General features: G+C 45.1%; 1 protein-coding gene across 2 annotated transcripts in view; it reads right to left on the minus strand.

The window, feature by feature from the left end:
• The window catches only part of KIF20B (kinesin family member 20B), a 106,212-nt gene that overhangs the window by 15,415 nt on the left and 72,680 nt on the right, over positions 1-18,117 (minus strand). For both annotated transcript variants that reach the window (XM_066600724.1, XM_066600723.1), the window contains 5 exons: positions 13,817-13,942; positions 8,683-8,813; positions 4,337-4,492; positions 2,127-2,309; positions 1,138-1,287 (listed from right to left, as the gene is read on the minus strand). In XM_066600724.1, coding sequence (XP_066456821.1) covers positions 1,138-1,287; positions 2,127-2,309; positions 4,337-4,492; positions 8,683-8,813; positions 13,817-13,942 — 746 coding nt within the window. The remainder of the gene's footprint in view (positions 1-1,137; positions 1,288-2,126; positions 2,310-4,336; positions 4,493-8,682; positions 8,814-13,816; positions 13,943-18,117) is intronic.

Consider the following 18,117-nt stretch of genomic DNA (forward strand, 5'->3'; position numbering starts at 1 on the left):
GGGGGCGGGAGCTCAGAGCACTGCTCCTGGCTCTTCCCCCCACCCCTCCCCCCCTGCAGATGAGGACACCGTATATTGGCTTGGCATGAAAACCGAGCCGATATACGTTCGTGTGAACCCAGCCTAAAATTGCTTCGCAGTTTCTGGTTGCTGCTGTCCAGGACTTGACTGCTGCAGCCAATCACTGGCTATAGGCGGTCACAGCTGTGTCCAGTGATTGGCTGCAGCAGTCACAGGTCCAGGTCAGCAGCAACAAATATAGAGTGTCTGAGAAGCAATTTTAAGTAGTGGGAAAACCTCTTTAAAGAGAACTTGCAACCAGGCTCGTGATGCCTGAACCAAGGGTAGCATGGACAGGTACAGTATGTATGTTGTGTACACGAATGTCTTACTCTGAAATGCTGCGACGTTTCGGAGAAAACATACTTTGATCCACCCCGGATAGGGTTTGGAGTCATTTGGACGGAACCGTGCTGGCGTCTCCCATCCAGATCACCTAGGGCGACAGCTCTCCCCCTGTTTGCGTATTGGGAGAGTGCTGTCACTCTAGATCAGCGTTTCCCAACTCCAGTCCTCAGGGACCCCCAACAGATCATGTTTTCAGGATCTCCTATAGTAAGAACACTTGTGGCAATGTCTGAGGCACCGACAATAATTACATCCCCTGTGCAATACTGAGAAATCCTGAAAACATGACCTGTTGGGGTCCCTGAGGACTGGAGTTGGGGAACCCTGCACTAGATGATGCTGGCGGGGAGAGGCTGAAGGTGTCCTGCCTCTACTTTCTAAATACGAGTCGTATATCCCTTTCACGCACACAGAATTAATGATAAATTCTCAGCTATCCGCCACTAGGTGAAGTTTGGGAGCTTAGTATATACTGTCTTATAATAAGAACATGAGACAAAAAACCCATAAATGCCTATTTCAGAGTCTGAGTGTTCCTTTATATAATCAGTATACAGTAAACTCCCTCCGTGCGCAGCTGAAAGCAGACACAATTTTATCATGTAACTGTCTATGCAGCAGATTTAGCTCTGTGTCAGAAAAATAACATTCCAGCCGCTTTAAATACACATAAAGCAATATATTTAGAACACCAAAAAAGTGTGATCAAAGTGAACTATAAAGCCTTACAGGTTTTGCAACCTCATTGTTTTCCTTCTCTGTTGCAGAAGCTGCTGAGAAAGGGGAACGTTCCAGCTTGGCTAGTTGGTCCTGATACTCCTTGATTGTGGCCTCACTTGCAGCCAGTTGCCTCTTCAGTTCTTCCACAGCAGAAGATTCCTACGTTATCAAAGAGAATCTGTCACCATCTTTTTGCAGCACAACATAGTAGCAGTCACACTAATTACAGCGATATGTCTCTTGTATGTATGTGTCGGTCGTTTGAGAGAATTTTACATTTTACCAGTAGGACTACATGCATAGAGGACTATAGATAGTAGTCCTTGATAAATGAGCTGCAGACTGGCCCTGCTGACCCTCCAGCCACTGATTGACAGCTGTCTGCTTATTACTGTGTATTGAGAGCTGCCAATCATTGGCTGGAGGACGTGGTGGGTGCAGCTAGGCTACAGCTCATCAATATGGAGGACTAGTTCTCTGTGTTGTTACTACTAATAAAATGTGAGTTTCTCCCAAACTACTGCACAGATAAATACAGGAGACATATCACTATAATCCATGAGCCTGCACTACCCTATATCACAGAAATAGGCTAATGGATCGGGAACTGTGAAAAAGGGGGAACACAAATAACCCATTCTCGGGATCAGTGGGGGTCTTAGCGGTCGGACACCCACTAATCTTAGTTTTCACACATCAGGAAGATAGGTAAAGACTTGTGATTTTAACTACTGACCGCAATAGCCCTTTCACGATGTCCTACAGTATGGTATATTGGTAGGGCTTCTTTCCAAACTCCCTCATTTTCGATAGTAAGATCACTCAAAAACTTCCCCTCAGTGTAAAAAATATTTGCGTGTTTCATTCCAACAACATTTGAAACCCCATCATGACTTTTGGCCCAAATAGATACCGTATGAGGCATGTATAGTAAGCATTAACATACAAGGACATAGTAGCGTGTCAAAGAAATAGCTTGCACAACACAGCGCACATACCGGAGGGGTCGGAGCTCCTCCTTCATTAGCGCTTTTAAGGATTTCAATTTCTTTCTCTTTTTCTGCATTGCTAGAAAGTAGAGTTTTCAACTGCACTTCCAATGCGGAGAGGAGGCTGTCCCGTTCTTCCCGCCACGTCAGTAGTGTTTTATCCTTCTCAGCCAGCTGCGCACAAAGTTGTTCCTAGAGGACAAAGTGGTTTGTGAAAGGCAAATTCTGCTCATTCAAATTTCAGCTTGCTTTCTAGAATGGTAGATTATCAAAAGAAATTCCAAAACTATACCTAGGCCTATGACATCACATACCGCAGATATCTAATGATGCCAATACCGTATAATTAGAAGCACTAATACGTGGCATGAGTAGATACAAGCACAATTGCAGTAACTACTTCTCAACATTATTGGGTCCTATGGAGTCCAGGCAATACAAAGCTAAGACGCAATCAAAAACCTGGGGTCTATAATAATGTCAGTGGGATTTTCTTTGGAGCATCTTGTGATTTTGACTTAGGGAGATAGTGTGAAAACTTTTCAAAGGGAATGAGTCTCCTTGCGAAGATGAAGCTGGTCTAGGGAGTCTTCCAGACAATGCCCCTCAGAAAAAGGATGTCAAATACCTCTCCTCCAGAAAGAAGAAAACTCTCCGTCTAATGCCACCTATAGATAGCTATATCAATGTCTGACCCATTAAAAACATGACAAATGATATCAGTCAATCCAGAGACCAAACTAGATGGGTGTCTGATTTGGCTGGAATCCCCACTCTTGTTTTTATGGGTCAGACATGGGGTAGTCATCTATAGGTGGCACTCAGGAGATAGTTTTCTTCTTTCTTGAGGAAAGGTATCATTTTAAGGCACTTTATAGTCTGTGGTCATTAAAAGAAGTTAGCAGTAGAAAAAAAACAACCTACAGTAGGTCAGTCTGCAGGATTTTTGCATGTTCCTGAAACAAAAAATGCAGGAGAAACCTTGCAAAGAACTCAAGTGTGACTTTATTTTCCTGACTCCCCCAATTTGCATTTGACAGATGGCTCAGGGTCAATGGGTTTTAGTCAAGGGCTAGACTTAGCGTTTCTGGACTTCTTCTCCATCCTACTGCCTTTTACCCAAGACTGTTTTGTGAAAGGTAAGTAAAGGGATGAGTAATCGTCTGGGATTACAATTTTCACTGCAATATGAGACATGCTAGGAAAAAAGGAAAATTTAAAAAGGTAGAAATACTAACTGAAAGTAGGTAGAACAGATCTGGAGAACCTGATCTTTGTCTGCCTCCTACTGACACTAAGGTAAAAATGGATTAGCTCAGTGCCTCTAGGTGGGTAGAGCCTGCTAGGAGGAGCCTACCTTTTTTTCTTCTTAGTGTCAAGCCTCCTAGTGGCAGCAGCCTATACCCATGATTTCCCATTTCTCCTAAGGAAGCGACCAAGAAAAATCTAATTTTTTTAGAAACCTGTCTGACTTATTAAAATGCAGTGACTTAAGGCTGATTTAGACGACGATTTTCACTCAAAAATCGCTCAAAGCCATCTTTTGACCGATAATCGTAGTGTCTAACTGCACTGACATTGTGCAGTTTTTGTCAAGGAATCGCTGATTTTTCAGCGTGCTGAAAGCTCAGCAATCAGTTATCAGGAATTCACAGCGGGATATAGCTGATACTATTGTTTCAGCTGTATCCCGCTCCCTGAAGACAGGCGGGGTATGAAGAACACAGCTGTCCAGCTGTGTTCTTCATACCCCACTCGGGCACTCCGAGCAGAGAACAGCTGAATGCAGAAGACAAGTGGCCCTTCTTGTTTTCTGTATTTCCCGCTCGGAGTGCAAGGTGATCGCTTAATGTTTGAGTGATCACCTTGCGCTATAAAAAAGCACACAACGATTATCGCTCAAAATATTTTTTGAGCGATAATTGTGTCTAAACCAGGCTCACCTTGGATCACCATAACTTCAAACGTCTGCTTCGGACATAACTCAAAAGAGAATCAGTGGAAATTATGAGCAACAAAACTCACATCATCCCTAAGGGTTAATGTCCTCAAAAATGTTTTAGAACACATATTGCCAAACAATCATGCACAAGTACTTCATGCAGCACTGAAACGCATTGCTTCAGTTTATGTTACATCAAAAAAGACAGCAGAGAATGAATATTTTTCCCCAATGTATTTAAAAAGGGAATAAATAATGCACATATAAATAGGTTTACCATTTCTGCCTGCTGCTTTCCATAACGTTCTCGGTCATCTGCAAATTTTCTCATCTCCCTGTTCCTTTGATTCTCAGATTCTCTAGCCTGGGCGATAAGAGTCTTTCTTTCTTCAAACCATTTCTTTTTGTCATTGCTACATTTCTCTTCCAGTTCCTACATAATAATAAAGATCATCATGACAATTACTAGGCATTTATGCTACCAGAGTGTGCTCGCACGTGTATACTCGTATATAGGCTGGGGAAGGGGATTTTTTAAAAACAGTCTATAGTGGAATTGGTTTTTATTGTGTCGACAAAAAGCACTACCACAACTGAAAATGGTTGTGGACCTGCAGCAGCCATATGTGGCCCTGATAAGACACCTCAACATACGTGCAGAACACACTGAGAATTAACAGCGGTCAGGTAAGTAGTCATGCTGTGGATTGTACATTTAACTTATATGCCGGGAGAGCTCTTGGCGTACATGTTAAACCTCATTCACCCGACGGAGGCCAAAAGAGTAATCCAACTGCATGTCACGGCATCCAAACTATAGATGTTTTATTCCTCCAGTACAAGAAAAACTGCAACGTTTCAAACTTTTAGACTGCTATAACACGGGAGAGAAGATTGAGCGAAATTTGTGCGTTGCGAGACGCACAAATATAAATCCCATTAGCAATGCTTTCCTGCATGGCACCAAGATGCAGCAAACACCTCTATCTATCTATAGATGGGGAGCACGATATGGGGCCCCATATCGCGATGGCCCGCGACTCACGGCCCCATATCGCGATGGCCCGCGACTCACGGCCCCATATCGCGATGGCCCGCGACTCACGGCCCCATATCGCGATGGCCCGCGACACACGGCCCCATATCGTGCTCGCCCGTGACTCACGGCCCCATATCGTGCTCGCCCGTGACTCACGGCCCCATATCGTGCTCGCCCGTGACTCACGGCCCCATATCGTGCTCGCCCGTGACTCACGGCCCCATATCGTGCTCGCCCGTGACTCACGGCCCCATATCGTGATGGCCCGTGACTCACGGCCCCATATCGTGATGGCCCGTGACTCACGGCCCCATATCGTGATGGCCCGTGACTCACGGCCCCATATCGTGATGGCCCGTGACTCACGGCCCCATATCGTGATGGCCCGTGACTCACGGCCCCATATCGTGATGGCCCGTGACTCACGGCCCCATATCGTGATGGCCCGTGACTCACGGCCCCATATCGTGATGGCCCGTGACTCACGGCCCCATATTGTGATGGCCCGTGACTCACAGCCCCATATCGTGATGGCCCGTGACTCACGGCCCCATATCGTGATGGCCCGTGACTCACGGCCCCATATCGTGATGGCCCGTGACTCACGGCCCCATATCGTGATGGCCCGTGACTCACGGCCCCATATCGTGATGGCCCGTGACTCACGGCCCCATATCGTGCTCGCCCGTGACTCACGGCCCCATATCGTGCTCGCCCGTGACTCACGGCCCCATTAGCCTTAGTCCACATTCACACAAGCACAAATCACGCACAAGTATGGACTCCATCTTTTGAATAGACTCATACACATGAGCGATGGTGCAAGGTAAAAAAAACAAACCACTGTATGTCCCAATTTTTCGCATCCCGTGGAACGCATGGCCTATTGTTTACAACGGGATAGTCTGACACATCACATGCAAGTGCGATGTGCAAACAAGTTCTGTGTGATATTTCAAATTGAAATCAATAGGAAACATTTGCCGATCCTTCAAAACACGTGAAACAAGCACTGAAGGATGGCAATTTCACCAAAGTGAGGTGTTTTTGCATGCAAATGCACGTTGATAAGTGCAATATCAGGCCAGGCTTCTCAGCCCGTAATGTGCTTGCCCGTGTGAATGTAGCCTTAAACAGGTGTGTGTCAAGCATACAAATAGTGAACAAATACAGGGTATCTATAGTAATAAATTAGGTAATCCGCGAAGCAGTGACTAAACACATCCCTAAACATATCAGTCTCCCCCTTTCCTGTGCGGTCACCCTGGGAAGTTGGCGCACCATCTATCTGTGTAACTGTTTTCATTCAGTCCATGAACACTTTACTGCTGTCTACAGGAGCGCGCGCATACTGAATGAAGAGTCATAGGGCTAGTCGGAGCGTTGGCTTCCCGGGGTAACAGCGCAGGAACGTGGATCTGGAAAGTATAAAGACTACACCTCTGGATTCAACGGGACATATCCTATAAGCACCATAACTTAGTTTATGGTCCTTAGAGGAGGTGACAGGTTCCTTTTAAACACATCATGGAAACAGGAGGAAGCTGTCAGCGGCTTGATGTTGGGAGAGAAGTCTCAAACCTATTTAGGCTAATGTGTCATGAAGTTGCCATTCGGGCAGAGGCATGAAGACTGGAGTCACACTCAGTGGGCATTAGATCCAGCTCAACACTTCAATATTATTTAGGAGAATTATTGACAATCTGGGTCTTGGAGTCAGGTAGGAACTTTCAAATGTTGATCCAGGGATTATTCTGACTGCCATTATGGAGTCGGGAGGATTTTTTTTCTAAATTGGCTTCTGCCTCATTGGGGTTTTTTGCCTTCCTCTGGATCAACAAGGCGAGGGGGAACAGGCTGAACCAAATGGACATTTGTCTTCTTTCAGCCTAACATACTATGTTACTATACTATGACATACTTATTCAAAGTGTTTATGCATTCAGGCTCATACCATACTGGTCTACCAGCTGAAGGCATATTCTATTAAAACAACTACTGAGATCAACATAGCAAACAACACGGAGTAAACTACCCAGAGGGAACCCCATGTTAAAAAACACAGGATGTCCAATTAGATCCAAGACAATCCAAATTGCAGATTTCAATGGGTACAGCTGTAAGGGGCCATGGTCCCACTACACTAATATATCAATATCAACTCGGGGCCTTGCTCACCAGGGGTGATGATCCTCAACGAGGACCACATCCCATGTGCACATGGCTTCCATCCTATCTTTTACAAGACAGAATAAAAACCATAACAGATAAATATACATTCTATGGGGCATATTTACCAATTCTGTTTAAAAGGTACACAGTGCAAACTTAGACTAGACAGCTTTCTAGTATAATTTGACCAGAAAATTGTTGTATTTTGAATAATAAATCTGCCCCGGAGTCTACCATATACAGAGTGCTTTTTTTGGCCTACGTTCGGACGGTATATCTGTTTTCTTTTTGCTGGATAGATTAATGTACTTGACTATGCATTTTTACCTACAAAAAAACCCTATACCACTAGCCTATGGGTGATGCTATTGTTTGCTGATATCTGTTGAAGTAGAAGGCCCCCTGTCCACAGGCGTGATTTCGCCGGCGAATCACGCTGTCTGCAGCTTTCCATAGCATTGTTATGGAAAGTGCCGGCCCCAAGTCCCCGAACGGAGAATCATTGCGATTCACAGCATGCTCTGGCAGATAGGCTAAACGCGGAGATTCGTCTGCCGGCTCCTGCTTCCGGACAGTGGCTCCCGCAGTGGAGATTCACCGCAGGACTTCGCAACGCCTGTCGACAGGGGGCCTACGTCAGGAATCCCTCCAGCACACATTCCACTTCCAGTGTGAACAAAGTTTGATAGAACTTGGGTGTTAACCCATATTTGCTGATAATTATCAAGTAAATGACATAATATTGGGCAGGTTAATGGAAACAGCTATAGCAGATGATACAACCTACTGTCTATGAGTGTTTACAAGAGTTATGTGACTGATAAGATTTCGTTCTGGAAGACGGTTGCCAGTGATTTGCGATATGAATGGTATACTTATTTATTGACGATAAGGGCTCGTTCACATTTTGGGCAATTATGGGTTCTGTATTTCATTATGGAGCAGGAAACTGGCACCCACCCAGTGCCCAAACAGGACAGTCATATGACGGAACCGAAGGGCGTTGAACTCAGTGTCCCATTGACTATAATGAGTTCCGTTGAGTTTCCGGTGGGGTTTGCGTCATTTTACAGAGAGAAACACCGCAGCATTGTGTTATTTTGTTGTTTTGTTTTTTTTTACCGGAATTCAGCTACGACAGTTTCAAAACGTACCTCCAACACTGATGTTAACAAGTCCTTACAGGCTATTAGAACTAGGTACGATGGGGCATGATCGCCTAGCTTTTCAAATGAAACCACCCATTTACATAATATTAGGCCATGTGCAATCTTTAGGTCTTACCTGTACATTGTATTTAATGTACATTTTGCTATATTTGAAAATGCAAATTAAAAAAAAAATGTTAAAAACTCTTAGGAGATCCCTGTATAACTACTACAGCCACGTGATGGTAGCACAATCAGACTTACCTTTAGCTGGTTCTGTAGCTTCACTACTTCAGGCTTGCTTGGTTCTGTGTTACTGCTTTCTCTCCTCAGCTCTATGACATTTTCTTTGCCTGATATTTTCTCTCTATACTTTTGTTTCCATGTCTCCAGCTCTTTATAGAAGATAATTACATGCACAAAATGTTACACGCCATTTCATCGGATTGGGCATATACAAACACACAGTGCTATAACCTTGACTGCCATGCAAAAGGCGCAGTTATCCAGGGAGCAAACCTTTTTTTTGGACCCGCTCTCCATGCTATAAAAGAATGAACACAGACTCCCCCCCCCCCACCTCTAGATAATAAAGGGCCACTCTGATAAATACACATTTGTATTGCTGCCTCTCTTCACCTGATTGCCTGTCACATTGTGGAGGTCTCCTCTGTGTATTGCAGCCACTTACATGCAGTGCAGCCTCCTGTCTGATGCTTATTAGCCACTATCTTAATGGTGAGAGATTTTGGTTTCACTTTCACATCTATCCCTTGATACATCAGCGCAGAATTAGCTAGAGGCTATACCATTTCTAGCTGCTTGGAGGTCAGGTTAATCATCATTACCTTCTATATTCACCTAAATAAGCTACAGACCATAAGTATACAGTCAGGAGGATGAGCTGTGATCTCCTCTATTATAACTGTGTGACAGAAGCAGTGTCATACTCATCAGTATCTGTGATAGGAGTGTCTCCGCCCTCCTCTAGACAGTCTCTGTGATAAGATTCATGCAACAGCATAACACATGCTGACAAATGGACTATTTCCAGACAGCATAAGGCTGCTCTTACAGAGGTGGTTTTTACAGCATTTACCGCGGCGTTTAAAACACTAAATGCTGTAAAATGGCTCTACTGCTTCTCAGACGAGCGTTTGAGTGCGGCGTCTCTATCGCTGCCTGCTCTAGTTTATTGTGTTTCAGCGATTTTTAACGCAGCTCATCACCTATTGCAATGATGGGGTGCATTTAAAAATGCCGTCAAACGCTTTTACAAACTACTGTGTGAGAGCAGCCTAAAGCCAAGTAGAACTGAGCAGGTCAGAATTGAGATCACTTGAACATTAGAGGAAAAATAAGCTGGGAACGTCACACAGAAAGAAATAAGTAACCAAAGTACCATTATGTCACTTATATATACTGGGGAATAGCTACCTAATGAATGAATAATGTGGCCCTTTAACACATGACTCAAGCAGACTTCCCAAAGTTATCAGCAAATCATTCTGATTGCTGCCCATCTCGGATCAGCTTTATTTTGATGGGCTAATTAACAAAAATCTGCTTTGCTATTCATAATTTGGAGAAAGCGGTGTAACCCCTGTGGGAGTTTTATGATGGCCATATTGGCCGCCACCCAGCTGTCGCAGACAAAAAGCCACAAAAGAACTGAGTAGAATATTAAAACAAATCACACGAGCGGATAACTCCGGCTTCGTAAATGGCCTTTCTGAGATATGGAAATCACCTTAGAGAAGGAAAAGACATTTTGTTGGCTCAACAATGAAAAGGATTACAGATAATTATGTTTGTGGTCTGCAGCATGCCTGTCTTCTCTGCTGAGGGAATGGATGTCAAGTAGGAGACTAGAAAGCTGCAACACAATAGTACAATATCCACAGCGGTGTCATAAACAATCTGAATATAAATTAGATTTTGTAAGAACATACCGTAAAATCTCTTTCTCGTCTTGTTCATTGGGGGACACAGCTCTGACCTTGGGTATAGCTTCTGCCACTAGGAGGCGACACTAAGCATAAAAGTGTTAACTCCTCCCACTAGTTATACCCCTCCTGCAAGCAGCATGCTAGCTTAGTTTGTGTGCAAGCAGTAGGAGCAGCCAGTAGGATACAACATAGATAATAAACAACATACTCACGAACTGTAACTCATTCCAACACCGTGTACAACAGCACTGAGGACCCTCCAAACAAGAGGAGTATATGTAACAGTCCTAATACCACACTGGGTGGGTGCTGTGTCCTCCAATGAACAAGACGAGAAAGAGATTTTACGGTAAGTTCTTACAAAATCCAGTTTTCTCGTCTGTATCATTGGGGGACACAGCAAAGACCTTGGGACGTTCTAGAGCAGTACCCAAGGGGGCAGGAAAATATAAGAAGTCGCATGATTAAAGAAGCAAATCTGTTCTTCAACTGCGACCAGCGTTAATGGATGCCTAGGCATCCAGCCTGCTCAGAGGCTGAGCATAAAGGGGCCCAAGTACGGCCCCATCCACCCTCCGGGAGAAAGAAGCTCCTGACAAGGAGCTTCTGACGAGGCACCCGCCATCCGAGTAATATGAGCTGCAACACGGCCTGAGAATATAGCTTCGCTGGCGAAGCAGAGTCATTGCAAGGAGTCCACCTTGGAAACGCAGGAATCCACTCGGAGTTGCCAGGATTATCAGCAACGAGCCATCGCGACTGAAGACTGCTACCTGAGAGAGGTACTCTTACGTAGTCAGACCGAGCCCGCTTGCCACCGGAGCGTTCCTTGGGCCTACCGAGAAAGGTGCCCACCGAATACCTTACTGGGTCCGGATACCAGCGACAGCGGGAGAATATACAGCAGGTCTCCTGATGACAAACTTTGGTACAAAATAGGCATCCAAAACACAGCTGTGGAGACATCAGCGCTGAAAACTTCAGAGAGTTGTGGGCCTTCCGCCAGTCGACTTAGTTGTATGTCAGCTTTCATATACCTCCAGGTTGTCAATCTCACCTTCACAGTCTCGTCGTGAGAAAGGAAGCAGGTCGCTTCCAGACGCCAATGAAGAAGCAACTTGTTGCGACCTACCACCGCTTCAGACTGGAGTCCCGTGTTGACCAAGGCTGGAAGGCTTGCAGTGGGAGGTACCTGGTTTGATTATCTTCAAGAAGTCATATACGCAGCAGTATGACATTGATGCTGTGCATCCTGACAACCCCCGTCCATGACGTCGGCTGCCTGATGAGCTGTAGAGCGAAAAGAGCCCGTCTGAAGAGATTTATCAGCCCCGTGATCCTGCGACAATGCCCACAGAATCCACCTTCTGCATGACCCCATGGGCTTCTGAAGGCACATGTCCTTTGGAATGGAGACTAAGTGGGTAATCAACTAGGGCTGGCCCTGTACTGGGATTCATTGCATACGCATGAATCCACTAGGCACAAAAACGTGGGCTGCACAAGGCAGCACGGGTACACCGGTACGGGGCTCTCACTGGTCCCTTTGAGGAAACATCAGCAGTAAAGAGGGACGAACTCTAAGAATTGCAGACAGTGCAAGTAAATACTGTTTTACGCTCTCCTGCAAGCAATAATGCAGGGAGAACAATGTAAGAGGATCGCAGCATGCTGCTGGATCCGTCCGACTTAATTCCGTTGGACGTATTAACTTCCCTATACAATTAGTCTCGCCCTACAGCTGATCCGAAACTAGCGACTGCTCTGATTACAGAGTACTCCTATTGCCAGTCTCCCCATCCACAATATTGGAGAAACGTGGCCTGTTCTGCACCCGAACAGGGTCAGCAGGGGGCTCTGTCTCCTGTAGTCCAGACGACCTGAGCTATCCACGTTCGTACGGACACAGCTGTAGAACTAGCAGTCCAGCGTTCATAGAAAGCACAACATGCCTTGTAGTTCCGTGACCGCCTGAAAGAGAGCGGACTCACAGTGGAGCGGCATGACAAGGGGCTGACTGGAGGGGCACCCATAGACGTATCTATAGCTCCTTGTCGGAGTTGGGACCCGGAATCACCACTATACGCCAACAAGTCCAGACTGTGCAGAAAACGAGATGCTCTCTGGCTGCACGTCCTCTCTTCTGTGGAGGGAGCGCCCGGAGTATGCGGTTCCAGACTGAAATCGGGGATCACCCTACAGTTGCCTGCGGGGAGCTGCAGGTGATAATCCCAAGGGAGCTAGCCGTTGCATAAAAGTCCAGAGCGCGAGCTCATGCGGGGCGGAGATGAAAAAACTATGTATTCACAGATTCCTGTGAATAGTACTCTTTCCATCTGAAAACAAGGCAGAAGGAAGGCCCAAAGGCAGTTCGACAATATTGTCCATAGGACGACATATTTTGGGTGAATGCAATCTCGTACTATAGCAAGATCATATATATATAGCGTTGCCTGCAGGGAACGGCGGAGGGGCAGCTAGCTGTTAGCCCAGGTTCTACCCGGTCTGGCCTGCCATTAAGGTCGGAATACTGGTGACAATCAGTTCGATTAACATTGTCCATAAACCGAGATATTCTCTGCTGGCTGTAAATCTCGTACCACAGCAGAGAGCGCACTTGGTATCACTGGCCCCTGGACTCCGACCTAGGATGCAGGGAACTACTGAGGAGAAAACTCAACCCCTCTCAGACCGGTGTATGTGCTGCTTCAGGCGTGGAAGGCACCACAGGTCTCAGCAGCCTGGGGTCCTGCCGACAATCAGCTTGAGCCTCATTGTTTGTAAGACAAGATATTCTTCAGCTGGATGTAATCTCGTTCCATAGCGAGAGTGCACATAGTATGTGGCTCTTGCCGGCCGCTGTTCGCGTGTCATCATGGACACAGACACTGTGGTGCGATTGCCTGGATTGCTAAATCGGCCTTACCGAGTACGTTCGCTCATCTCTAGTACTTACCTCTTGACCGAGGTAGGGTGGCTTCTCGGCTCCAGGAGAGCTTTTCCCCACCATCACCTGCCTTTAAGAAAATGGGGGCTCTATGACTGGCGGGGCACATCCAGGTTAGGGCCGGAATGTGCCTACTTGTCTTCTGAGGGGACCGGGCAGACAACAGAGGGTTAGTACCCCTCTGTTCGCCCTCCTCGGTGGGTTAACAGGGAGAGTCCTGCCTCTCCGTTATTCCCTGGTCTCCGGAAAAAAAAAAGTTGAAGTGAAAAGTAAAACATGAAAAAAAATAGTCTCTGTAGAAGAGACAGTCTGCCTCCTACGACACTAAGCTAAGAACTGAGCTAGCACGATGCTTGCAAGAGGGGTATAGCTAGTGGGAGGAGTTAACACGTTTATGCTTAGTGTCGCCTCCTATACTCCAGAAGCTATACCCCAAGGTCAGAGCTGTGTCCCCCAATGATAACAGACGAGAAACGACTCTTTTTCCATACAACAGATTTACCTTCAGCCAATTTCTCGGCTTCTTCTGTTTTAGCTTCGAGCGCTTGCTCTTGTTCTTCCTGTGTCTGCTCTTGCTCAAGAAGTGCGAGCTTCATGTCTTCAATGATCTTTTCTTTTGCTTTAACATCTGAGAGCCAAAGATACAAAAACTTTCATTAAACAGTTTTCTTTAAGTGCCTCTACACAACTGTATGTCAGGTATATACAGCAACAATACCCTGGCACTACACGAATGAGACTACATGGGTGCGTGCATAGAATACAGGGCTAGTCCTTACATTCTATGCGCTCGCACACGTAGTCCACCGGATGCACGCAGGTGACAGCAGGGGAACGCCGAGGAAGGCAAGTAGACTACTTACATTTCCAGACCTAGGCTGGGTTCACAAAACCGGATTTGAATTGAGGAAAATGCAATCGTCACCTGAACACATTGAAAGAATAGAACATTTGCATATCCACTCAGATGAGTGGATAGCGATTGTGATTTCTGCAAGTGAATTTAAAATCGCATGTTTTTTTCTGCAGACCAAGTACGGACGGCTTCCCTTAACCCCTTAATCACATGGCCTATTTTGGCGTTGAGGACCAAGCGATTTTTGGTATTTTTCCATCTCCATTTTTCAAAAGCCATAACTTTTTTATTTTTCCGTCGACACGGCCTTATAAGGGCTTGTTTATTGAGTGGCGAGCTGTAGTTTTTATCGGTGCCACTTTTGGGTACATAGACTATATCGTAAAACTTTTATTATTTTTTTTATGATAACAGGGAGAGAAAACGCACCAATTCTGCCATAGATTTTTTTTTTTTTTTACAGCGTTAATCATGCAGCATAAATGAAGCACAAATTTTTTTCTGCGGGTCGGTATGGTTACAACGATACCAAAATTCTTATATTTTTTTTAGGTTTTTACACTTTTTTGCAATAAAAACCCTTTTTTTTGGGAAATTTTTTTTCTCTATAGCTGCATTCAAAGTCCTGTAACTTTTTTTATTTTTCTATGTACGGAGCTCTATGAGGGCTTATTTTTTGCAAGACGAGCTGTAGTTTTTGTTGGTACTATTTTGGGGAATGTACGGCTTTTTTGATCACTTTTATTGCATTTTTTGTGAGGCAAAATGCTAAAAATTAGCATTTTGCCTCTGTTTTTTAGCTTTTTTTTACGCTTTTTGCCGTACAAAATAAAAAGTGTGTTCAACTTTTTGTACACGTCATTACGAACGCGTCAATACCCAATATGTGGGGTTTTAATTTTTTTTTTTACTTTTTTTATGCTAATATTAGAAAAAGCATAAAAAGGGGGTTTTTTACATTTTTTTTAAACATTTTTCTTTATTTTACATTTTTCTTTTCTTTTTTTTTCACTATTTGAGTCCCTCTGAGGGACTTGCAGCACTGTGCCTATGATCGCTGTCATAAGGCATGGCAGAGCTACTGCTCTGCCATGCCTTATCGCTTATACAGCGATCATAGGCAATACAGGACGCCGGTGTCTGGTGTCCTGTTGCCATGGTGACAGGCCGGGCTCTCGCGATGACATCGCGAGAGCCGGCCGGAGACACAGAGGGAGCGCGATCCCTCTGTGAACTCTTTCCCTGCCGCGATCTACTTAGATACTTTTGCGCGAAGGGGTTAAAGTCAATGGAAGCTGTCCGACCTATGGTCCATCCATAATTAACATTGCGGATGGGCCGCGGGTAGCGGTGTCATTGCCTCGATGGCGGGGGAAAAAGAAAGAGGTTGAATGATGTCAGCCACCAGAGGAGGTAACAACGGACTGACTGAGGTAGGATCAAGGGCCGATGCAGGGACGTTCGTGATCTGTTCCAGCTGGCTAGGATGGCTCAATGTAGTAGACAAGTGTAGAATTCCACATACGAGACTGCCTTGAACATGGCTACCATCAGCCTTAGCACTTGGTCAATGGAGACGGGAGTTTGTGACCTCCAGCAAAGCGTCCGCTTTCTGTGAAGTGTAAACTTGTCTCTTGGGAGTTGTACCTTAGCCTGAACCATATCGAAGAAAAGGTCAGAAAGATGATCTGCTGAGGACTTTGGACAATTAATGCTCTACCCAAAATGTCAGACTATCCAGCGCTGTCTTGAGGCTCTCCTGGCTGGCCCTGTGGGTTGGAGCCTTGATCAGTATTGTGTTTAGAAAAGGGATCGCCACGATCCCCTGGAAATGAGGAAGCGCCACATAAGCTGTTGATAGACTGATTGGCAAGACAAAGAATTGCAAATGATTTGACTGGACTGCAAACCAAATAAAATGCTAGTGGGACTGGCAAATCAGGATGTGGAGTTAGGTGTCCTTGATGTCTATCAATGATAGACATTCACCTTGATCTATAGAAGGAATCACCATTCAGATGGATTCCATATGAAAATTACGTATTTTGACATAGCGGTTGACAAACTTCAGGTCTAGGACTGGGAGAACCAATTTGTCCTTTTCGGGAACAACGAACATGTTGGAATAAAATTTGGTAAAATGTTTATACAAAGGAACAAAGACAATGTCACCTTAGTCAAGTAAATCTTGAATGGGTCGTAGATATTGGAATAGTCTGGTCAGATCAAACGGTGGTGATAAGCAAAAAAAAAAGGGCTCTGGGGAGATAGAATGAAAATCTAATGTGTATCCAGAAGAGATGATCACATGCACCCAGGAATCTTGGATGTGAGCAAATCACACATTCCTGAATAGCAGAAGAGGCCCCCTCAGCCTGGATGACCGGAGTGGGGGTTGCCCTTCATGCTGAGGAGGACTTAGTCAAGAAGGGCTTGGTTGCTTAAGGATAAGGTTGCCAGGAAGAGTGTGGTTTGGAGGAAGCTAAATTTTTGCAGTCCTGTGGGGAATGATGCAACTCCGAAAGCTGTGGGGTAGAGCGATGAAAGGAACGAAAAGCAGGCCTCTTCTTAGCATTGTGCTAGCGGTCGGACCTATATTGCCGTATGTCGCCTCAGAAATCATTTTGTCTAGGTGGCTGCTGAAGAGTTGCATTCTTGTAAAGGGCAGGCCAGTGAGAAACTTTTTGGAGGGGAGGTCTGTGGACCAACACTTTAGCCACAAGGGTCAGCTCACTTAACTCCTCCGCCTTTGGTGCACCAGATAGAATGCCTTGGCATATTTTTTTGGCCCATTTGAATGCTGCCCTATTAACTCAGGATCAGGTGACGAGTGGACGAAGTACAGATGCTGATAAGAATGTCTATATTAAAATTCTAGCCCAGAAAAAGCCTCCCTTCCTTACTTATCAAGCTCATCCCCTCCCTCACACTCCTTGCTCACTCTGAAATACAGTAAACCCTTGAGTAGCATTGCTCTTAAGTAACACTGTTTTCAACTTAAGTCGAAGTGTCAGGCAGTGGCGGTCCCTCAAATAAAGTTGCATTCCTCAGATAAGGGCGCCGACCACTCCATGATCCTGGGCGCTGCTCAGTGAGCCGGCGTGCAGCTGATGCCGGTCACTTCCTGCTTCTCCTGCACCAGCGTGCGCCTACTCCTTCCCCTCCCCTCTCCACAGTGCCGGCTGAACGTTGCTGTGTCTGCCTGTCTCCTGACACAGTACAGCAGCTGAATCCCCAAAGTGCCGGCTGAACGCTGCCTGCCTCCTGAATCCCCACTGTACTGCAAAAGAAACTTTTGCAAGTAAATACTGCAGTCCTATGTCAAAGCACAGATAACACAGTGATATGTACTGCTATAATAATGTCTCTGCAGTCCTATGTCAAAGCACTGTATGCTAAAACCTGTTAAATGTTAATTTATTCTTTACAGTTGTGTTTTATATTCATTCAGTATTGTTATTGTTTTTGGTATTAAAGACCAGAGTTATTCTCTATTAAATGGGGTATGGTGTGTTTTTTGGAACATCTAGAACCAATTAATTGGATATACATTAATTCCTATGGAAATAATGCCCTTATCTAACATTGATTTCTACTAAAGTTTATTGCTTCCAGATGGATTAATGACATTAGTTGAGGTTCTACTGTACTGCTAAACTATGTCTTGGAAGTGGAGGGGAATTATCAGCTCATTGAGGGATCAGATTACATGCTGCCTATAGGTGTCTATGGAGAGGTGAGCGTGGGATCTCTAGCAGCTATAGGCAAGAGAACCAGACTGTTTTGAAAAACTATTCCCCATATATGTCACTATCTGATAACAGTTTTACATTTAATGTACTTTCAGAGTGTAGTAAAAATCATTTAATCTGTAAGACTGTAGGCTAAAAATCTAATGAACATGTGTTCTTTAAAAGTAGGTCATGAGATGTGAAGGTAAGATATAA

Source organism: Eleutherodactylus coqui, chromosome 4 (assembly GCF_035609145.1).
Source record: "Eleutherodactylus coqui strain aEleCoq1 chromosome 4, aEleCoq1.hap1, whole genome shotgun sequence".
Taxonomy (NCBI): Eukaryota; Metazoa; Chordata; class Amphibia; order Anura; family Eleutherodactylidae; genus Eleutherodactylus; species Eleutherodactylus coqui.